The sequence below is a fragment of the Sardina pilchardus genome, chromosome 22, assembly GCF_963854185.1.
Source record: "Sardina pilchardus chromosome 22, fSarPil1.1, whole genome shotgun sequence".
In the NCBI taxonomy this organism is placed as follows: domain Eukaryota; kingdom Metazoa; phylum Chordata; class Actinopteri; order Clupeiformes; family Clupeidae; genus Sardina; species Sardina pilchardus.
In genome coordinates, this window is record NC_085015.1 from 27,088,975 (window position 1) to 27,112,549 (window position 23,575).

At 47.5% G+C, this 23,575-nt stretch overlaps 2 protein-coding genes across 2 annotated transcripts in view; one reads left to right on the forward strand and one right to left on the reverse strand.

Moving 5' to 3' along the window:
- The first annotated feature begins 458 nt into the window (after positions 1-458).
- Positions 459-6,352, forward strand: fank1 (fibronectin type III and ankyrin repeat domains 1). The gene is made up of 11 exons (XM_062525751.1): positions 459-475; positions 3,122-3,259; positions 3,461-3,585; positions 3,761-3,842; positions 4,182-4,256; positions 4,368-4,433; positions 4,700-4,865; positions 5,248-5,391; positions 5,927-6,004; positions 6,170-6,214; positions 6,314-6,352. The coding sequence occupies exons 1-11, from the start codon at positions 459-461 to the stop codon at positions 6,350-6,352; spliced, it is 975 nt and encodes a 324-aa protein (XP_062381735.1).
- A 777-nt stretch (positions 6,353-7,129) lies between these two features.
- The window catches only part of LOC134069966 (disintegrin and metalloproteinase domain-containing protein 12-like), a 77,664-nt gene continuing 61,218 nt past the window's right edge, over positions 7,130-23,575 (reverse strand). Inside the window, exons 13-23 of the mRNA XM_062526136.1 lie at positions 23,203-23,292; positions 22,118-22,313; positions 21,487-21,595; positions 20,668-20,866; positions 19,598-19,675; positions 17,234-17,342; positions 16,865-17,000; positions 16,312-16,420; positions 14,365-14,601; positions 8,702-8,877; positions 7,130-8,324 (exon numbers count right to left, since the gene is read on the reverse strand). Coding sequence (XP_062382120.1) covers positions 8,258-8,324; positions 8,702-8,877; positions 14,365-14,601; positions 16,312-16,420; positions 16,865-17,000; positions 17,234-17,342; positions 19,598-19,675; positions 20,668-20,866; positions 21,487-21,595; positions 22,118-22,313; positions 23,203-23,292 — 1,506 coding nt within the window. The 3' untranslated portion in view covers positions 7,130-8,257. The remainder of the gene's footprint in view (positions 8,325-8,701; positions 8,878-14,364; positions 14,602-16,311; positions 16,421-16,864; positions 17,001-17,233; positions 17,343-19,597; positions 19,676-20,667; positions 20,867-21,486; positions 21,596-22,117; positions 22,314-23,202; positions 23,293-23,575) is intronic.

Here is a 23,575-nt window from a genome sequence, read left to right on the forward strand (position 1 = left end):
AGAACTATGACATTCCAAATTCATTTATTCAGAACGCGCATGTTCAGACCATGGACATTATAGGCTAAGAGAAACAGACAGGCACACAAGTAACTTTGTAGCCCATGCAATGTGTAGGGTCCGCACATGTTCCTATAGCAACTGCAATCAGCTGGTGAGCAATGATGTACACAGGGCGACCACTGGTCAAAGCCAGAGGAGAAAGCAACCAAAAGGACACTATCACGAACAGCACAGAGCTTTATGGAAAAACAAGGTAAAATTTACCACATTGCTATGCTTATTATTGGTTTTGGTGACATGGAAAATTATAATCATTATAACAAGAGTCATTAAAGCTTTAGTAGCCTATCATGGGATTTTGATAAAATCAACTCAATGTATAGCCTACTAACAAAACTATTTTCCTCCTGGAAACCGATGGAGTTTAAACCGGATTTTTAGAATGTGTGATAGGCATGTGCGCACCTATCCAGTAAGAGGTCATTGATTGAAAGGGGTTGGTATCATATAACAAATTAGATACCTTTGCACAATAGCAGTGTTATCATTGAACCTCTTCGCTTTCAAAGGATTTTCTAACTCCCAAATGATTTATGAAGAGAACATGAATGTCATGTAGGCCTAGACAATCTTGTTTTTCAAAGCAATGCAATTCATATTTCCGAACCAAGTCCCTTGGTATATACAGTAGCTCTGGAATAAAATAAGACACCATTAACAGTTTCTCTGATGTTACTATTTGTATGTGTTTGAGTAAAATTAAGAGTTTTGTTTTATTCTATCAGCTAGCCTACTGACATTTCTCCCAAATAAAAATATTGTAATTTGGACCATTTATTTGCAGAAAATGACAAATAGGCCTAGTAAAAATAGCAAAAAATATTGTTTTCAGACCTCAAATGATGCAAAAATCAAGTTCATGTTAACAGCTTTCATGTGTCTTGGCATGCTCTCCACCATTGCTGTTGCTGGGTGACTTTTATGCCACTCCTGGTGCAAAATTCAAGCAACTCAGCTTTTGAGCATCCATCTTCCTCTTGATCACATCCCAGAGGTTTTCAGTGGGGTTCAGGTTTGGAGATTGGGCTGGCCATGACAGGGTCTTGATCTGGTGGTCGTTCATCCACATTGACTTGGCTGAGTGGCATGGAGCATTGTCCTACTGGGGAAAAAACAAGTCCTCAGAGTTGGGGAACATTGTCAGAGCAGAGGGAAGCAAGTTTTATTCGGACAATCTTGTGCATGCGTTGCATGCGTTGTTCACAAAGACGAATCTGCCCATTTCCAGCCATGCTGAAGCACCCCCAGATCACTGATCCTCCACAAAAAAAATGTCATTGGGTACGAGACATTGTGGCTTGTAGGCCTCTCCAGGATGCCATCTAACCATTAGATGACCAGGTGTTGGGCAAAGTTGAAAACTGGACTCATCAGAGATGACCTTACTCCAGTCCTCTATAGTCCAATTATAGTCCTTTGCAAACCTCAGCCTTGCTCTTCTTTACTTCTCATTGATGAAGGGCTTTTTTTCTAGCTTTACACGACTTGAGCCCTGCCCTTAGGAGCTTGTTTTGAACCGTTCTTAAAGGTCCCAGAGAATGGAAATATTTTTTTTCTTGGTTTTCATGAATTATGAGAGGTTGTGCCTAAACAAAGAGCTATCATGAACATGAGGCATGGTTGTGCCCTCCTTCATATGGAAATCTTGAACTTAGAAATAGACACTAAAAAACGGGCGATTCAGCAAAACTGCTTGCTTGTGATGTCAGACCTCGCAAAGCCATTGAAGTTCAATTGGGGTTGTCAAAGAGGGCGCCATTTAGTCAAACAGACCATTTCAATACCCAGCCTAAATATATGGTTTTAATTAGTCTTGTAAAATTGCAATTGAGTTTATTTTTTTAAATCAAAGTTGAATATATACTATTTTAACATCAGAGAACGCAGTGCAATACTCAATTCATCCATTCTCTGGGACCTTTACTGCACACTTCACCCCAGCTGCCATTTACCTTTCTTTTTGTAGGTCACTTTGTAGGTCACTTTTGTAGGTAACCGCACAGGCAAGCCGACCGTACAGCACTGTACAAAAGTTTATTCAGGCTGGAGACATGTTACAAACAACACAAGCATCCTAGGCGAGCATAAGAGCAACAAGTCTGTCCCAGACAAAGTCTTACCATTATTTATAGGACTAAAACAGGCTATTCTTGACTTATTACATAAAATGAAAGAAAAAGAGCTGTCATGATAAGGAAAAGCTGTTATTACTCCAGACTCCTTAAGGGTGGTTGACCTTCGAGGTTATGGACAAGAGAAACCCAAAATAACTGCGGTCATCCTTGTAATGTCCACATTTCTTTTAAGTGTAGCCAGTTGGACAACAACAACCCGAGTAGACACGGTTGCTGAGTGACATTCAAATGAGTTGACGGTCATCCGGGTCAGTGGAGAGTCGTTTTTGCCCCCTCTGCCAGTCTGTAGATTTGTTGTCTCCAATGTCTGCTGCTTAACTTTGTTCTTATGAACCGCCATCTTAGACATTTTAAGGATGGAAACAACCTGACACTCCCAGTAAAACCAAAATTGAACCCTTCTTTTCCTCACTCAAAAGTTTTATTTTCAACTATTTTGGCATGGTCAATAGTTATTTTATAGCTATTGATTTTGGGGTACTACTAGCACTGTTCCAGAGCTGTTCCAGAGTACAGTTATACTGCAGTTTATGTGAAACACAATGCAGTACAATACAATTTCATGTCCGCAGAAATGTAGTTGTAACGCTATTTTATGAACCGCAAGGAATTTATATATATAAAAAATAGCAGTTATTTATTTTGTCTGGGATTTTTTGTCAAATGAATATAGACTCAACAATAGGATGACATTTAAGAACAATAAGGGGTTGTACAATGTGACATAAAAGACCCTCTGCCTGTTTTGAATGAAATGGGAGTCATGTAATGTGAAAATAACACCACTATTTTGGCGCCATCCTGTGGTAGAATACGTGGTATGGCGTGATAGTTGCTTATAAAGACAGCATTGCTATTTGTAGAGAATAATACTGTCATCTAGACAGGTGTAGACTCTCTCGCCTCGTCCCACTGGCTATCAGTGATGTCAGCCACCACAGTATTGAACTGACCTGGGGTCAGGAGGAGAGAGAGGCACGCGTGGGATCGCCTGAGGAGTGGACATGCTTCACCCTGGAGGAGGAGGACCCTAGGAAGCACAGCTATGCTGCAGTCTATGTGTAAGTGCAGCTGCTGGGTGAGACTCATGTGCTGGGAGATGCGCAATGCTGACACATAAGGACAGATCTTGGTGGGAGTTGCAGGGCATGTACTGCTATTTCATTTTGTAATTTCTCGTTTCCAAGAGTTGTTTGTGTGAGAAGACTGCTGATATTTCTTAGAGCTGAACTGCACATGTTTGTGTGTGTGTGTGGTCTCAGTGGCTATGGCACACAGCACACGGTGGAGGGTCTGCAGGCCAGCACGCTGTACCGGTTCAGAGTGAAGGCAACGCGTCCTTCAGGGGAGACCATCTGTGGTCCTGTGCTTACCGCATCCACAGCGCGTGAGTGCAGACAACTATCACACAGCACGCTGCTCAACTGCCTTGGCCCCTTTTTAGAAAACATTTAGCAACATTTTATACAGTACATGCCAATATAAAGGCTAAACACAAACACACACGCGCACACACACACACACACACACACACACGTGTGTGACTGGATCTGGTTGTTTAGGTGAGCCAGTGAATGGCAGGAACCTGCACCAGGCTGTACTGATGAACGATGAGGACGAGCTGAGCCGAGTGCTGCAGTCCAGGTGAGCACTTCTAATCTACACTGACCAAAACACCACCCACAATAGCCCGCCCTGATCTAAACACCACCCACAATAGCCCACACTGACCCAAACACCACCCACAATAACCCACACTGATCCAAACACCATCCTCAGTCTCTGTGGACGGCTGAGTGCACATCACTGGTTCTATTAATTTCTGTAAATACAGACAGACACGCAGGGGGAGAAATTCCATCTTGGAACACAATTGAGTCAGTGCATTAGCATTTGTATAAAATGTGCATGTAAAACATTTGACTATCTATGCTCATTCTCCTGAGCTCTCCCGGTTGATGGATGATATTTATTTTCTGGAAGGATGGTGAATGTGGATGTTCCAGATAGACTGGGCTTCACCCCACTCATGGTAGCAGCAATGAGAGGATTTTTAAGGTATCATCACTTTTATATCCTCTCCTCTGTTAAAAATCCCTCTTGTCTGGTGTGGAATTAATGTACTGTACATGTACTGTATTTAAATCCTCTTTTGTGACTTGTTCCAAGTTTGGTGCACATGCTGGTGCAGCACGGTGCTGATGTCCACATGACGAATGGCAGTGGGAAGAACAGGTGGGCTCCCGTTTGGGCTCTAGCTTTAAACAGCCTGCTGCTCACTGCTCCTTCTGCTCTCTTGGCACTTTTCATTGGCCATGCAGGTGTATCCAAAATTATTTGACCTCTCTTGATGGTGCACGTACAATATATTTTTAAATAATCCAGTGAAGCATGTGAGTAATTGCATGTGTGTGTGTGTGTGTGTGTGTGTGTGTGTGTGTGTGTGTGTGTGTGTGTGTGTGTGTGTGTGTGTGTGTGTGTGTGCGTGCGTGTGTGTGCAGCCTGATGCTGGCATGTTTCTGTGGGCACCTGGAGGTGGTGCGCTACCTGCGTAAGTGTGGTGTGCCGTGGAGCGGCATGGACAGGGCTGGCTGCACCGCGCTGCACTGGGCCACAGATGGAGGCCATCTGCCCGTCTTACAGCACCTCTTACAGGACGGCTGCAAGGTCAGACACCTCCCAGGGTCACGTCCAGGGCACGACCGCACCACCGCTTCACTCACTCACACTCCAGTTAAAGTCATTGTTCTGCTGTGGCATAAAGATACCATGACATGGGCAGGTAGATGCAGTTATTCATTGCTAATGGAGACCCATCATTTGCTGGCCTGCTTCCCTGGTATAAGAAGCTGGCCTATTGAGTGCCGTGTTATTTGTGCATGATGAACATGTACTGTACATGCAAAGCCACATAATTGGTGTAGTGACATATAGAACTGTACATTCCCTAATCCCTATGTGGCTATGGATATATAGCTTGTGTAATGTGTATCCATACGGACACATGTCACTAGATATACGTGTGCTGATGTGTTGTCCCGGCCCCCAGGTGGACGTGAGGGACAGTGTGTCCTACTGGACGCCCCTAATGAGGGTGTCAGCTGTCAGTGGGGATGCTGAGATGGCAGCTCTTCTTATCAGAGCTGGAGCAGACGTCAATGTCAGAGACCGCGATGGCAAGACTCCTCTAATGGTATGCACTGCACATCTGAAGCTAGCAAAGAGCTCAGCAAGCACCATGTGTGCAGAAAGCACCATGAAGCAAAAGCTCTTAATGTGTGCGTCATCCTTAATGGACACTATTACGTAGAATTGTTCACTGATTCAGGCACAATTAAGGGACTGACATGTTAGATTATCAATAGATTATAAAGTCATTTAGGGCTGAATGAAAGGCCCCTTAATACACATTGAGGGGTGTTGTTAAGGGATTTGAGCCTTACATATCAAAGGGACAACATATTGGTTGGCCTTATATTAGTTATTGCCGCCCTTGAGGGGTAACTGTTACAGCGATTTGGTACCACACTTTCTTGAAAATCCAGTGTGGTATGTACAGGTAGCTGGAGTTATATTTGATATGTTTACTTGGCTAATATTGATGATGATGAGCCTATATTGATGGGAGATTATCTTCATTGAGTCATTGCAGTAGAACAGAACGATATTATTGGAAGAGCTAGGTTCATTTCGGACTGGCTTGTAAAATCTGCCTTCTCCTCGTAAAGGTAGCAGTGCTAAACAACCATGAAGCGTTGGTCAAGCTATTACTGGACAATGGAGCTGATAAGCATGCTAAAAATGGGGTAATGTACCGTTCATGTAGCAATGCATGGAAGCCACAGAAGCTTAGACATCATAACTGTATCTTATGTAATGTTATGCATAACTTCTTCATAACTGTATTCATATTTTGCAAACATCAACAGGTTATTAATTATGATCATTTTCTTCACCATTTTCTTCTTTAGTTTGATTTAGGTGCCATAGAAATGGCGAAGTCTTTTGAGAGAAAGGTAAATGTAAACCACCATGTGCTTACTTCTTTGGTCTACAGTTCTCAAGATACAGTCAAGCTCAGATAATGCAGTTTCCCATGTCATGTTCTGTTTCAGAACATCTTCCAGACGCTCACAGGAAGGCCGTTTGATTAGAGGACTATTTACATGGAACAATCCTAACATATCAGTGAGACCATTCACCACGAAGCAAAATAGCAGTTTCAACAGCTTTACTAATATGTTGAGATCTGATTGTTTAAAATCTGTGCATCGACACTGACACCTACATATGGTAAGTTTTACACTATAATTTATCAAAGGTTTATTGTACAAAAAGACCTTGATAATGTGTTCACCTGTAACACAGTCAATGAGGAAATGAATCCAAGAATAGAAATCCAGCAAGAGAGATGAATACTGGTTAAAGTGTTCATACAAAATTGAAAGAAATGAGTACAAAACGTGAGCAAAGCAAAGTTAAGCTAATGCATTACAATTCAAAAGATGTGGCCTTGGTTTCTAATCAATGTAGCAGTGATACATTTGTTTACAGTCAAGTATTGCTAATTAGATGCAATGGATGAGAGAGAAAGAATAGAGTGAACAAAACCTATTTAAGTCTTTTTACATTGTAAAAACAAAACTTAAACTAAGCCTTGTACCATATGTAGGATAGGCTATAGATGATGACATTAGAAAGTGAATTATGAGTTTGAAAACAGTTATTTAAATGAGATACATCAACAAAAAAAATAATTGGCACATGAAACAAGTAAACAAACACAATTTGATGTACAGTATAGATGGAACAAGCCAGACTCAAGTTTTTGGACATTGCTGGCTCAGAGGCAATGTGCCCACATCTCAGTGGGCAAGTGTAAGTGCACCTCAGTGCCAACCCACTAGGCCTAAAACCCAGACGCTGCTGTGCTTGGCCACACAGAGGTGTGTTAGCCGCGGGCGCGTCAGCCCTCTCCAGACTCCACTCAGGCAGTGTGTTCTGCAGCTGTACCATCACTCCGTCCCCATGCCGCATCCTGCAGGTCCAGTCGTGGAAGTCTAGAGCTCGGCTCGTCCCCTCTCAGGACACAGCCCATAATATGCTGGAGTCCACAGTGCCCCCAGCCAGGTGCTCTGGGGTAGTTAGGGCTTATGGCCAGAGTGAGAATGGCACCTCGACAGATGGTTGAACTGCCCTCACTACTTTATGCAGACTATTATGTAACGTATGCAACTTAATCTACAGATTGTTTTTATCTGGTTCTTTCAAATGTAGTGGAACTACCTTGTACTCAAGTGTCTTGTTTACAGTTAAGATGATCATCATGTAAAACAACAGTAAAAAACTTGGACTTCCATCCATTCTTCATTTTCCTTTTCATACTTTGAGATGTTTTGTATACAATTACCTCAATGCATGAGTGCTATTATCAAAGTCATGTTAAATGTAAATACACACGTTTTAACATTCAGTCACAAATGACTTTGTGTTTGTGTGTCACTTTTTTGAATCAATTCACAGGACGCAGAAAAGTCTGCTCGAGATTGCTGTTGCCTCCTGTTCATCCTTCATCTCCCAAACACTGTAGTGATCCTCCCACACATAAAGCTGCAAAAGTCCCTTCCATTTCAAATCCAGTTTACTCGACCGAACATCTTTATTCTATCCGCGTCTCTCCAGATGGTGCCCTAACGAGGGCACTGCATCCTCTACCGATAAAACAGAACAGTACAAACAACGCAACCGAATAGACAAAGATGTAGGAGGAGAGGTTGAAAACAAAAAAACCCAAATGCTACAATTCAAAAGTGTCTACCACAGTGCACTGTGCTGAAATAAATACATAAACGGACATAAATAACTTTACATGTACCTGAGCATTGGACTCATAGCACCGTTATGAGATAGAGCACCAAGGGGTCGGGCCTCCGCCACCCCAGAGTTTCAGGACTCAGACACAACGCATGTCTTTTCAAGGGCAGAAGAAGTTTTTTATAGTGCAAAAGAAGTCTTTTTGTCCCTCCAGGGCATCCATCCCTTGTGTTGTGTCTAAGGCCTCAGCTGTATTTCACTCCACCAATGATGTGAGGTTTTGGCAGTGTTGGAGGCTGCTTGGGAAGAGGTCTGGAAGCAAAGATGAGATAAAGCGGTTAGACCACAGCGCAGTTGAATTTCTTTATTTTCATTACTTTCTGCTACCTTATCATGTCATCCATCAATCACTCCTCACTTAGTGAAGCATTACTACAGTACCTGACAACACTGATTTGCAGATAAAGTGGTGATAAATGTCAGCATATCTGGGGGATATTTAAAATTCTGAACTCCAAAAATCATCCAAAAGTCATTAAAGTTGGACAGTTGAACAGTAACTACTGAATGCATGCAAAACTGCCAGATAATCCTCAGTAAGTGAGGAGGTGGTGGTGCTGGCCTGGATGGGGTGTGTGAGTGGTGGTGCTGGCCTGTGAGTGGGGTGTGTGAGTGGTGGTCGGGGTCACCTGGTCGGATGAGGGAGTGGAGGCACTGGTCTGTGGCCCCCGGGCACAGGTCCTCTGACGGGGAGCGGGACGGGCAGCGGCATGCGGACGCTGGAGGGACTGCGCATCACACGGGCCGTCCTGCCCAGAGGGTCAGCAGGCAAAGGCTTCTGGGGTGGACTGGGCTTCTCCAGCTCCTGCATAGGAAACACCACCACACGTTGAGCAGCAGCCAGAGTGTAGCACTACGTAAAATATGACATTAGAGTCATTATACCTAAGACATTATACTAGGGAAACTTTACTTTATCAAGTACAGAATAGCATGACCCCAAGAGAGTTGGTGAGGATTCTGCCATTTGAATATTATTCTTTGTGGCATACACTCCCTGAAGTTTGCCTTGCTAAGCAAATAGTTTTAGCTTACGTAAAAAAGGGAAACTGGGTCACCTCTGCATCTGTCTGCTGACACAGGATGTTCTATTGTGCCAGAGTGACAAACAGTCGCACAGTAAGAGTTCATCAAATTCATGTACCGGTAGTTCTCACACCTATGCCCTATTTAAGTAAACAAGATGTAGTACAAAATGCCTTCTGTGAGTTATGTATAATTGTATGTATTATCATTCAAATAAAAAATACATTACCCTCCAAAGGTTTACCTTCAAAGATATTTTGATATAAACATCACCTAAAGTAAATGTTGTCATTTGTTTTATGAGATATAAATGATCATGTGGATGTTGTTTAGAATTTCTCTCCAAAAGCAAGGGAGTTTCCCTGAAAAGGCAGGGTGAGTCTAACCCAACTTGATAGAGTCATTGTTTATGTGTGGTGCAGTTAATATATTGAACAATCTCATTTAACAGACCAGTACAGAGGTGATTTATAACAAGATGTCAGACATAATCTATATGTAGACAGAATAGATTGTAAAGTTTTCAAATGGAGATACAAACAACCATAACATCCACCGTATCGTATTGTTAAATGTGGCACCCATAAAGACTACCACAGCAATGGCGGTCCATGAGTGGCCTCTGCTGCAGGGGTTTATTAGTGACCATAGTAGACAATAGCTGCATCTGAGATCAGACAGCAGGGAGCTCAAACTCTCAACCATAACCGCTCTGAGGGGCCAACCAATAAGCACTATTTCTGCCTGGACTGCTTTAAGAACTATCCAAGACACTACCTTATGATGCTGGTCAGAATAATGCAAAAAGAACATAAACCTTAAGCCATCAGAGCCAAAGACCTTGACACAGTATAGCAATTTTATGACTAGCACTGATTGTGTATCGATTCGGTGCTGTCAGAACCATAGTTTAAAATCCACAGTGACCAACAGGGGGCAGTGTAAGGCAGCGTTTCGCAGCGTGCCAGAGTGGCGTGGCGTGCTGCATGTACTGCTGTATCTCCTGTTGCCTAGGCAGCGGCAGCGACCCGGCGGGCATGTGATGAGGGGCCGTCATGTGTTCCTAATCTAGTGCAGGAGGATGAGGTAATGATGAGCGCCTGCTACCTACTTCACATCTGTTCCCTATTCAGAGAGGGAGAGAGGGAAGGAGGGAGGGCTGGGAGAAAGAGAGACAGAGAGAAAGAAAGAGAGAGAGAGAGAGAGAGAGAGAGAGAGAGAGAGAGAGGGAGCCCTTTCCAACCTTATCCACGGGGAGAGAGCCAAAGCTGCACAGAGCTCCCCGCCCAAACCCCCTCTGACACGACGCAGGGATCCAAACATGATTTCACACTCGGATTCAGAGGTGCCTTTGCTGCCAGACTCCCTTTTCCCTGTGTAGAAAAGCATGTCATGGCTCCATCCTGTGAAAGTTTGGCCTTTGCCAGGCGAAGACAGTGCGATGTCTGGAGTATACCCCTCGCAAGACATTCACACACATGTGCTGGGGAAATTGGGATGGTCTGCGAAATAGCTTATGGTCATTTTCGATGGTCAGCAATATTGATTCCAATCATTTCAGCCTCCTGAGGGAGCAACATGGATGGGAACATATGAGACGTCATTATGAACGATCAAACCATGCACAAGGGTAAGATTTCACGAGTTTTCTGACCGAACTCTTTGCCTCCGAACTTTGGAAAAAAAAAAAAAGAGAAGGTCTTTGAAACCCCCCCAGTCCTGCTGCAAGAGAATAGTAATAGCACACCATTACAAGAGCCAATTTAAAGCTCATGAAGAGGAATGTTTGTGTAAGAGATACGCCTATTATTATGGTGGATTAGTGAGCAGAAGGTGCTGATGCTGAGTAAACAGCTCTCGGGACCCCCCACACTTCAGATGAGGTCAGCTCTCTCGCCGGACGCTCCGAGCGCTGCTCGCTAACAACGCCATGAAAAAAAAAAAAAAAAAAAGAGTGGGGGTCGAGGTAACGCTGCCCGGGGACGTCTGTTTTGGAAAAATCTCATTAAAACATTGGAAGAGGTACGGCCTTTACTGTAACTCATCCACGCTGTCATCGTTAAAACATTGTCACCCGCTCGCTGCCAATTTGTCCGGCGCGGACTTGTTTTTGAAAAGGTTTTCTCTGCGTGTCCAGCCTGGCTCAGTGCAGCTCCGCATATGGTACGGAGAGCACAGCGCTGTGCTGGGGGTCCACTGTCAGCATGCTTGGACTCCAACACCTCTCCTTGGGCTTTCATGGGGGAGACCCTGTAGCGCAGGCACTGCCAAGCAGCTGCTGCTCCACTGGCAGATGTGCCCTGATAACAGGCTCACAACATGTGTATTAAGAGAAACAGCTGGCTGGGAAGGCCTCCCATCTATGGGCCTGGGCCTAAAGCATGATGAATGCCAAACACACCTAAATAACCTCCACACACACACCTACAATACAGTACATACCCTCCACACACACACCTACATACCCTCCACACACACACCAGTACAGTACAAACCCTCCACACACACACACCTCCATACCCTCCACACACACCTACATACCCTCCACACACACACCTAAATACCCTCCACACACACCTACATACCCTCCACACACACACACACCTACATACCCTCCACACACACCTACATACCCTCCACACACACACACACACATACATACCCTCCACACACACACCTACTGTATATACCCTCCACACACACACCTACATACCCTCCACAAACAACTACAAACCCTCCGCAGACACACCTACAGTACATACCCTCCAAACACACCTACATACCTTCCACACACACCTACATACCCTCCACACACACACACACACACACACACACACACACACACACACCTACATATCCTCCACACACACCTTCATATCCACCACAGACACCTACATACCCAGGCCAACACACACACATACACACACACACACACACACACACACACACACACACACACACACACACACACACACACACACACACACACACACACACACACACACACACACACACACACACCGACATACCCTCCACACACACCTTCATATCCTCCACAGACACCTACATACCCACCACACACACACACACACACACACACCTACAGTACATACCCTCCACACACACCGTCATATCCTCCACAGACACCTACATACCCACCACACACACACACCTACATAACCTCCACACACACCTGACATGATGGATGCCAAACACACACCTACTGTACATACCCTGCACACATACCTGCCATGCCAATTATGTCTCTTGATTAGCTATTCATTACAGCGTCACGTGGAGCCTCTCGGTTATCGGAATGAAGATCCAGGGTCAAGCTGTGTTGCAAACCTGGCCCTCTCCACCCAGACCTCCTTCTAATCTCATCCAGTCCCTAGCTGGGCTCTAATTAGCCTGATGCTTCTGAGTGGTGTCAGCGGCCTGACCTCTGTTGACCGGTCCTGCTGCTGCGTCTCCCTCCCTCTCTCCTCCCTCCCTCCCTCCTCCCTCCCCCCATCACTCTGGTTGGAGCTGTGCTGCGACCACAGAGGTGCTGTCTGCTCTTTATTTAGGGAGGTAATGAGAGCTGCCAAACACGCTCAACTCAACCCCTGTGCCTCTAGAACACTGTAGAAGCATCATGGATTTATCTATATTTGGGTGCTCCTAACACTTGGAATGCCACGCTGTTTTCCGAAGCTTTGACCCAGAGTGCCAGCGATCTACATCTTTGTTGACCATTTTTCAACAGCATATTCTATGTTATAGCTATGGACACATACTATGCCGTTTGAAAGGTGAGACTCTAAGCTCTCAGTGGGTATACCGTTTATATCTACATGTGCCCTTTGTTCCTGTGAGATCCAAGCTAAACAGAGGCTAGTTTTCATCAAAATCCCTGTTTTTATAGCATACAAATATAGCGATTTAGCATCTTCCATAAAATATTAAGTGTTGCCTCGTAAAGTCTCCGGGAAGTGACCTAGCGAGACCTGGCGAGACCTAGCGATAAACCCATGAAAATGGCCTGGTTTTCACCTGACGTGCATGCGTTACTGATTAGAACTAAAGCAGCAACCATCAAAAGCCGAGTTATGATAAAAATGTGCAGATAAAATGTCCAGATTGAGCGCTCTTATGAGTTTTCGATCGTCATCTATTTCAGTTCTATTCATCATAGAGTCCCCAAAATATTGCGTTTTTGGCACTCAAAGTGCTAAAGATGCAGACAATAACTTTTGTTGTGAAAAAATCGAAATGCTTCTATACCTACAATCATGACATACAGCACATCAAGGCACAGTAATGTTGTATTTTACTGAATTTATTGTGCCTTTATGTCTAGAGTCTAGAGTCTAGAGAGATTCTGAACCGTTTTGTGGCCAATCCACTTGCTCGACTGATGAATTCAATATTTTCTTCTTCCAATATGCAGCAGCCTTGAAACACATTGCATGTGATATATTACTCTCAAGGGCTTCTGAGAAATTACAGGTCCATATGAATATTTACAGCACAATATGTTTCAGCCTAGCGCGCCTGCTATTGCGTTCACCATAAAGGTGGCAGTGTGTTCACGGAGCCATTTATTCTCCTCAGGATGCACGTAACTTCATCAAGCTCTCCGCAGCTCTCCCAGCCCATTTCAAAAGGGCTGTTTCATGTGGCGGGCGCGGCGAGAGCCATGGCAGCGCTGTGTGCTCAGTGGGCACGGCCGAACGTGATACCCGGGCATATTAGATTGGGCGCCGGATTATTGCACCTTCCTCATCCTGGCAATATTGCCTTTCCGCTGGGCTCCCTGGCTTAGCTGTCATGTTCATTATGTTGCTCGGTTTACATGCTGGAAGAGGGACAAGCTCTCTCGCCCCGGGCTGACCCGAGGGGTTAAGCTGGTGTGATTTTTACTGGACTGCGAGGAGCTGTCGACACACACATGGCTTTATAGGACAGGCGAGACCCCCCCACCCCCAGCCCTACCCCCACCCCCACCCCCACGCTCCTTGGTCCAAATCATGACCGCACACCACAGCGCGGTGTTCATATTAAATACCACTGACAGAGAGGCCATATTAAAAACCACAAGCCCGGCGCTGGTACGACACATGAAGGCGCCTTTGTGGTGGAGACGTAATAAAACAAGTCTTGCGTGGCACCGTAGCGCGCCCGCAAACACACGGTTCGTCTTTCAAAGGAACGCGGTGGTGAACGTGTTGCTTCAGCGCTCTCTAGCCGTCCAGGCTCCGGAGGGACAGGGCCGGACACTCACCATGACCATCCTGCAGGACGGCTGGCGCTGAGGGCCCCCGCGGAAGGAGGCGCCCCGAGGGGGGGCCTGGAGGTGGACGTGGGGCGGCAGCGGCGCCCGGTGAGGAGGGGGCACCGGCGGGGAGATGGTCAGCGTCAGCGCCACGGGCAACGGCCGGCTCAGGTGCACAGGTGGACACTGCGGCAGCTGGCGCAGGTTATGAGATGCAACCACTGCCTCAGGACCCAGGTGAGGTGGCTGAGAGAGAGAGAGAGAGAGAGAGAGAGGGAGAGAGAGGGATAGAGAAAGAGATAGGGAGAGAGAGAGGAGAGAGAGAGAGAGAGATTTTCATTACTGCCTGCACAATGCACATCATTGCAAACCTTTGTCCACTGCTTGTCTTTATGTTCTGTCTGCACACACATGTATTAACGCTCCTGCAATGTTGTGTAAATGTTGCTACTCTTCAGCTCTGTGTAATGTATTTATGTGGCTGCAAATGAGGACTCGGAGAGACAACACCACAGCACGGCTCTGTGGAGGGGCGGAGTGGACACGGCGTCCAGCAGAGGAGATGAATGGGCCGGCCGCTCTCTCCCCGGCGCGAGGTGGACGGCGCTAATCGGCACGTCCTCTCCACACACTCGCTCTTCCTGCTCGCTCGCTTCACGCCACATAAATCACACACTCCTCCGGCACCCACCCAGCGACCCAGCGCCGTAAACACACAGATCACCTGAGACCAGCAGACCTCACACACACACACACACACACACACACACACACACACACACACACACACACACACACACACACACACACACACACACAGACACGCTGACCCCTGGCCAAACAGGCCGTCCACAGTCAGAGAGTGCGACAGATAGAGAACAGCAGGGGGGAGAGAGAGAGAGAGAGAGAACCGGAGAGCGAAAGGCGAGATCTTGACAACTGCCCAAGTGGAAAATGACCTCACCTGCACCCGGCTTACATCAAACAGGCCAACATCCTCTCTCTGCTTACCAGCACGGCCCAACGAGAACCAGATGCTGCTGCTGCTGCTAACGCAAAACACACAACGGACCTCTCCCGGCCCCCTCCCCCTCTCCACACACACGCCCGCCTCTCTCCTCACAAATGGACCACAGATTGCCTACGTGCATGTGCCAACCTGCCACACACACACACACACACACACACACACGCACACACACATGTGCATGTAAGCACTCTCTGATCCACACATGACTTCAATACATGCATGCAGAAAGTTCTACAGCACCAACATGTAGCACACACAACACGCGCACGCTGTGTACACAAACACAATAGAGCTCTTCCAATTAGCCCCCCGCGGCTCTATCAGTCAGCGCTGGGCTACTCCCGCCCCCACCCGCCGAGCGCTTCTCTTTCCAGCATGCTCACTGGCCAACGCCACTCGCCTTTGATTGTCAGCTTAAGCGGGTTTGGCTAACAATAAACCCCCCTTATCAATACTCCTGCTGGGCCACAACGGCAGATCCATCAATTAGTGCCCTCATCCAGCACTTGGATCCCTCTCTCGTGTCCTGTCATTGTCTTCTCCGGCTCTATTCCCCTCCTCTCTGCGCAGGAGGGAAAACAGGTGTGGATTGGCGCTCTCTATCTGCAAACAGGACCTACTTTCTTGAGCTGCTCGGCTCGTATTGACGCATGAAACGATTTAATGAGAAGCAACAACGCCACTTGTTTCCCTCTGAACATGAGAGACACATTTTATGTGCCGCTTGATGTGATAATAGGAACAGATTACATCATCATAATTTATACGCCTGATTCATATGCAGCCACAAAGACATGTGTGTGTGTGTGTGTGTTGTGTGTGTGTGATTGTGTGATTGTTTGTTTGTCACATTAGCGTGTGAATGCACAGAAAGTGAGAGAGAAAAGCGAAGGCAGACGGAAAAAGAGCCGCGCGAACACACACACCTTGTATATACTGGCACTGTGCGGCTTGGCGGGAGGCTGGCGCGGGGGAGACGTCCGGCACACTGAGTGTGGGTGAGATGGACTGGACGGCCTGTTGGGCCCCACCGACCTGCGGGCACACGGAACATATTCAGCCTGTCAACGCCGCACTTGTGGGCGCTAGCTTCCTGTTTCAACATTAGCATAGTGCTGGTCTTTCATCAAAGGGCCCTCAGCCTGCTCACTCACAGCAATCCCATGAATTATGAGCTATTCAGGTTAATTGAGATAATGTGAGTAACTGTATCAGTGCTTAATCGCTCTCATTTATATGCTGGAGAATGTACCTCGTTCAGCTCATTAGTCTTGGGTGGGTAATTAGGTAAAATAAAAAAAAGTGCAAATTAGAGATTCTCCTGGTCAATTAAACCCCAATAATAAGATTAATTGGTTGTAGTAACGGTACCCCTGGGGGCAGGTGAAAGCAGCAGTGAGTTATGGCGTGAGAGAGGCGTGGTGTGATGTGCTGTAGGCTGCACTAGGGTGCAGATGAGTGTTGGAGTAGAGCTAGTACCTCAGCTTCTCAATGGTGCTCTTCTTGTTGGCGAAGAGGAGGCTGACCAGGGTCTTCCTCTTGACGCAGGCGAAGATGCCCACTCCCACCAGACACAGGAAGGCCACCAGGATGCCCAGCGTCAGAGTCCCGTTGTCTGCTCAGAGACAGTGGGGTGGACAGCGGTCAGTAAAGCAACATACGAGCAGGACACGTGGGCTACTACACTGTGAAACAGCTGATGTACAGGTGCAAACGTGCACTGTGACAATCACTGGAAATGACCCTTCGTTCCATCAGCGGTTTGAACTGACTGAACTGATCGATTACCTATAGTGACCACTGCACTGGTTGATTGGCTAATCAATAAGCTGGTTAAGCAAAGCATACCTGCTATCCTCACGGGTCCGCTGTCCTCGCTGCCTCCGAAGCCGGCCTTATCGCAGAACGGTGGAGCCCAGTGGGCCTCGCAGTGACAGTTCTTCTTGTTGTTACAGACCTGCATGGAGAAGACACGGAGGAGTGTTAAGAAACGGAGCACTTAACACATGATCATTATCACAGCTGAGAAAAATAACACTTCTAAAAAGTGCTGATTCAGTAACACACTGCGTGTGGAAAGTTTATATTCTGACATGGAAAAGTTGCCGGTGGAGTGTACTGTACTTCAGCCTCTGGCGGAGAGTGGAGATGGAGAGACCATCATGGTGATGATTAAGAATAACAATGTGTCGTAATTGTCAACGATACACTTGAGCTTTTACTTGGCCTGCAGTGTTTGCAATCAACTAGAGCAGTCTCTCAAACAAGCACGTAGCTTTGACACATATCGCAAAAGCGTCTCCCAAAAAGAGGACATTCCGGGGCACGGCTCCATTGGGGGAGCGTGCGGAGGGGCGGGCGGGTGAGGGTTGAGTTCAGGCCAGCAGGACGCCACACGGCCACAGCCTCCAGCTGCAGAAGGGAGCGAACACGCCCCATTACCCATGTGGCATAACACAGAGCGCCAACCTCCCCACAGTCACGCCGACAACCTGTTTCCACATGGCCCACAAACCCCTGGCCAGTGTAAAACAACTCTGTCTCCTCTTTCGCTCCTTTTCTCATCCCCCTCTTTTCTTCTCCTTCTTCTTTTTTTTTCTTCCATAAAAAAATAACAGACAACATCCCAGAGAATCCTCGCAGCACTGGGGCACGGTCCGGACCCGGCAGGAATCCCCTGTGAGGTAATGAAGAGCAGCTGTGCGTCCCGCCGCCAGGCCAACATCTTGATCCGATGCGGAGCGAAGAGGAGCCTCGGCCGGGCCCCGGTGTCTTTAATAGACAAGCTCTTCAAAAAGCCCTTTAAAACAAAAAGCCGAGCAGCTGGAAACAAACCAGCGCGGGTTTTGGAGTGGCCGGAAGGAGGTCTGCGTTTGGCAAAGATGTTTTGATGTTCGGAGAAATGTTTCCCGTTCGCGCTCTGGTCCAGGTCATAGATTCAGTCAGTGAGACACTATGGACAGTTCATTCATTGTGTATTTATACTTCTACATATCATGTATCCAAATGTTTTCTTTCTTTGCTTTTTCTGTCTGCCATTGCGTCTGGTCTGTCAGTACCGGCCAGGCTTACTTGAGACAAGTGCCAACGATGGAGCCATAACTATTGACTACCATCCAATCGCAGGCCGGTCCTGTTCCCTTGAAGCTCGCGCTGGAGCAGGGTTTTGACATCAGATGACTTTGGATAAGAGGGAAATCAAAAAGCCCTGGAGTCTTTGGCAAAGAAAACTTTTTAAATTCAGTCTGGTAATATGACATAGTAAGTCAATATTACACTCTCCTGGCTGACACAAATCACTGGTCCCACAAGGGTAACTCATCGAGGCGTGAAAAGACTATTTCATTTCAGGCCGATGACGCCAACACATAGAGGTGAAATATACTTGATTGTGAAATGTCGTGTGTTAAAATATCCAGCAGTGACGGAGGGGAGATATTTCTACAGCTTGTCTTCACATTTCACCGCATTTCTGGACAAGGACGAGTGCCTTGGAGTCAAAGTATGATGAATAGCGCCTTAAGCTGAACACAAATGAAGCCATTACACCTAATTGATTGAACCTTTCAGGAGCCCGGAAGATTGATTGTGTAGCATTGTAGCTCTTACCGTACATCACACCACTGTGACTACATAATGGCCCAGAAGGCAGCCTGTGTGCGACTGCGGATGTGCGTGTGTATGTATGAGTGTGTGTCTCTCTCTCTTTCTGTGTGTGTGTGTGTGTGTGTGTGTGTGAGTGTGTGAGGTGTGCTGCTCTGCCAAAGCGTATTCTAAAGGGATTGAGAACAGCTCTCCCACGTGGGGAAGAATGGTGCCCTTAGCTGCTGGCTGAAAGGCAGGTTCCATGTTGTAGTTGGAGCGGTGGCGGTCAGAGGAGAGAGAGGGACTGGATCTGGAACACTGGTCCTTGAACCTCAATCAGGGGACGGCACAGAGGGGGCTCACCTCACCGGAGGTCTACTGACCCCCCCGACCCCCCCAGGCTGCTTCATGGCTCTCCGACTCCGGCGCCGTCCACACGACAACCGTGAAAGAGGAAAAGAGTGTTTTTTCAAAACATTCCGTCGTCGCGTGGACGGCCCCTTTACAGTCCTGATTTGCCCGTGCGAGAGATGAGGTTAATGAAAGGTCACACATGTTTGTGTGTGTGTGAGTGTGAGAGAGTGTGTGTGTGTGTGTGTGTGTGTGTGTGCGCGGCGACTCACTCACCCCCCGCCCGCTGCACTTCCCGGAACACTGGTGGACGCCAAAGACGCTGACATTCTGGCACTGGCGGTTCAGGCACATCTAGGGAGCGCAAGAACAAGAGGAGACACGCAGGCTCATAAATATAGACTCAGCACCTCGGCACCGCGACACAAACACTCCTCATCGCAAACATGATGGATGAGGTGCGAAGGCCCCGAGACCCTCCCCACGCCTGTTATCTTTGGAGGAGCGCGCGTCAGTAGATCAACTCCTTCGCTTATTAACAGAGCCTGCCTGACATCATTAATAAGCGCGGCGCAAAAGTGCTTTCACTGACAACATGGCCTCGAGGAGGCTGTGGTTTTGGGTTCTGTTTTTGGAGCACTCCACCCAGATGAAATAAAAACCTCTGACAAGGACCTAACTCCATCCACGTGCTGCACAGGGGCCCAGCTGTGGGGTGTGGGGCGGGAGGACGACTTTACTGGGGTTTGGGGGGTTGGGGGGGGGGGACGCTGAAGGAATTTGCTGAATTTGTACACTGACTCCCCTCCACACCAGGCCTAGCTAGCTAGCAGGTAGCCTTGCAGTGAGGGTGCCAGTGAGCAGTGGAGGATGCAGGCTGAGCTAGCTGTGGCAAGGACACACTGAGCTGCAAGTCCACTAAACAGAACCACATCTGAGTAATGCGCTGATGTCACCCCGCTTCTCCGGTACTTTCCGCCGCCGCTGCTCGGCGCTAGCGCCAGTAAAAATGAGGGCATTCTCTGGCACCCCACCGGACATCTGTGGCCATGGCACCCTTCAGAGGAGGCTCGTTAAACCGGGCCGCCAACACGTGAAGGACTGACACAACAGGAATGATGCAGAAGAATTTTCCTAGAGATATATTGTACAGTACATTTATTTTCCTTTTCATGACTTTGTGTCGATGAGAGATTGTGGGGGACTAAATAAACAGAGATTCAGGCTGACAGGCAGAACATTCTAGTTTCTGCTCCCAGTTCAGAAGAGATGGAGAGAGGATTCTACCCAGGGCCAGCTCTGCTCCTTTTCCCTCCGTGGCTCCGCGGGCCCTCAAACACACTCACCATGCTGTCTCCACACTTGGTTCCGGTCAGCACCAGTCCCGGGTCGGGCATGTCATCGCCCAGATAGACGTGCGTCCCCCGGCACAGGATCCGCCCTCCTGCGTGCAGCGGGATGTTGGTCTCGATGGACACGGCGTTCGTGCCAATCACCGGACGATTGGCTCCACCTTGGCACTGGATTTTGCCACATTTCGCATCCCTGTGGCACAAACAAAAATCCCCGTTAGCCGCCTCCTTGTACAGAATTCCTGCTCCTACTACCACAGTGTCTTCTCTAACCCACACTAACCAACGCCATTCGGGATTTCAAATTGATTGCCGAATCAACAACTTATTTAAGTGACAATTTCAAACAAAATCAACAACTCAGTAAACAGGGCTATTTTTGTCAGGGGGATAATTGCTGTTTACACATGAGGAAAGTTTTCTCATGGCACTGGGGATGGGACCGGAGCTCTCTCCCGACTGTGAGCTCTTTGTGTGCCTGTAATCAAGGCTCTCTTCTCCTCCCCATCCACTCCTGTCATCAGAGCAATTACATCAATCAACACACAGTCCACTAAGCGTTTAATGCATCTGTGATCCAAGGACAATTAAAGAAATGTTTTGCGAGTGCTAACTCTCCATGCAAATGAGCGCAACATTCTTAATAGCTTGTTTAGTAATGACTTGCCTCCTCCTACGCAATCTTGTTATCTTTTTTTTGGCTGTATTGCTCTCTCAGAAAACACTGAGTTGTAGAGAGGAACAGGGAGAGAGAGAGAGCAGAAAAGGAGCATTCAGATTGGAGGAGAAACACGAGGGAGGGAAGCGTCTTACGGAGCTTCGCATTTGGCGAAGGATCCCTTGGAGTCCTTTCCACAGTTCCCATATGGGTCTCCGGCTGAGTTGACCCTCTCAAAGCAGATCCCTGGAGCTGCCTTAGCACCTAGAGGACACACAGGCACGCAGCAACACACCTGAGTGACCACACTTCACCACCTCAGATACACCACACAACCTAAACCACACACTGTCTGTCTCTCTCTCTCTTTCTCTCTCTCTCTCTCTCTCTGACACACACACACACACACACACACACACACAGACACTAGCGCTTGCACATAGACACAAATCACATACAGTACCATTCACAGAGCTCCCTTTTTAATAACCTGCAGCGCAGTCTCTCCCGGCTACCTGTCACCCATGTACAGTGACACACACACACACACACACACACACACACATGGAAATCCCCTCTGCACCATGGGAGCTTCATAATGAAACATCTCTCCAGCTAGACTTTTCCACAGCTCCAGTGGAACACAAACAGCACCAACCCATTGGAATGGGACTGCTCTGTCATCTCAAAGTTATTCCTTAAGACAGTGTGTGGACTCCAGCCACGTCCCCCTCTCTCCTTCTCTCTAGTCCAGTAGAGTAGAGCTGAGCTGGGCAGGGGACCCACCTTGGCCCCACAGGGTGATGCACTGCTGCTCGTGGGTCTGGCAGATGCCGTTGTAGCAGTAGCCGTCCACGTTGTGGCAGGCGTGCCCGTCGTGCAGATAGACGTTGGCAGGGCAGTGGGGACTGGCGCCGGTGCAGAACTCGGGCAGGTCACACGAGTTGCTGGACTCTCGGCAGGGCGTGCCTGCTGGCTTCAGCTGCAACGAGACGGAGAGAGAGAGAGAGAGAGAAAGAGACACAGAGAGAGAGAGAGAGACAGACAGACAAAGAGGGAGAATGCAAAATAGAGGGTGAGAATGGCTTTTCTTGTCTATGCAACATTACTCATTCTTTTAATGTTTCTCAACTGTCAGCACAATTCAGTCTTTTTTGGGGGCATCCAGTCGCTACCACTGGCTGCACTCAAGAGTGTCTCCTTCAAATCTCTCCCCCGCTAAATGGAAACTGATGTACAGACAACATCTGGCCCATGTATGATTCATGCATTGTGTTCTCTATAGCTCTAGTTGCTGTGCTGTGGAGGTGTGTAGTGTAGTGTAGTGTAGTGTAGTGTAGTGTAGTGTACTGTATAGTGTAGTGTAGTGTAGTGTAGTGTACTGTATAGTGTAGTGTAGTGTAGTGTAGTATATAGTGTAGTGTAGTGTAGTGTAGTGTAGTGTAGTGTATAGTGTAGTGTAGTGTACTGTATAGTGTAGTGTAGTGTAGTGTAGTGTACTGTGTGTAGTGTAGTGTAGTGTAGTGTATAATGTAGTGTAGTGTAGTGTAGTAGTGTAGTGTAGTGTAGTGTATAGTGTAGTGTAGTGTAGTGTAGTGTAGTGTAGCTCTAGCTGCTGTGCTGTGGAGGTGTGTAGTGTTGTGTAATGTAGTGTAGTGTAGTGTACTGTAGTATAGTGTAGTGTAGTGTAATGTAGTGTAGTGTAGTGTACTGTAGTATAGTGTAGTATAGTATAGTGTAGTGTAGTGTAGTGTAGTGTAGTGTAGTGTAGTGTACTGTAGTGTACTGTAGCTCTAGCTGCTGTGCTGTGGAGGTGTGTAGTGTAGTGTAGTGTAGTGTGGACCCAGCAGGCTGGGGAGGGTTGCTGTTACCTGGCATTCCTCACAGCATTGTCCGTGAGCACACACCGCATCTCCCTTCAGTGTGCAGGTGGTGGCGTTACAGCAGGGGTTCATGCACTCCTGCAGCACGGGTGGAGAGGGTGGAGAGGGTGGAGGGGGTGGAGAGAGAGAAAGGAGCACAAGAGACAGGAGTTGAGTTTCAGCTCATATCCTCGGAGCCTTTTTCATGCTATCAGAGCAGCACACCCCCGCATAGGGCCGCAGCCCCCGGATCCTGTTTCCCCCATTTTCCGCGCTCCTTTCCCAGGACTGGGGCTCAGGAAACGCACGCTTCCTAAAGAGAGAGGGCTGCTGCCGCCCATCTCCTCGACCACCCCGCCGCCTCCCACTCAGCCCAGAGGAG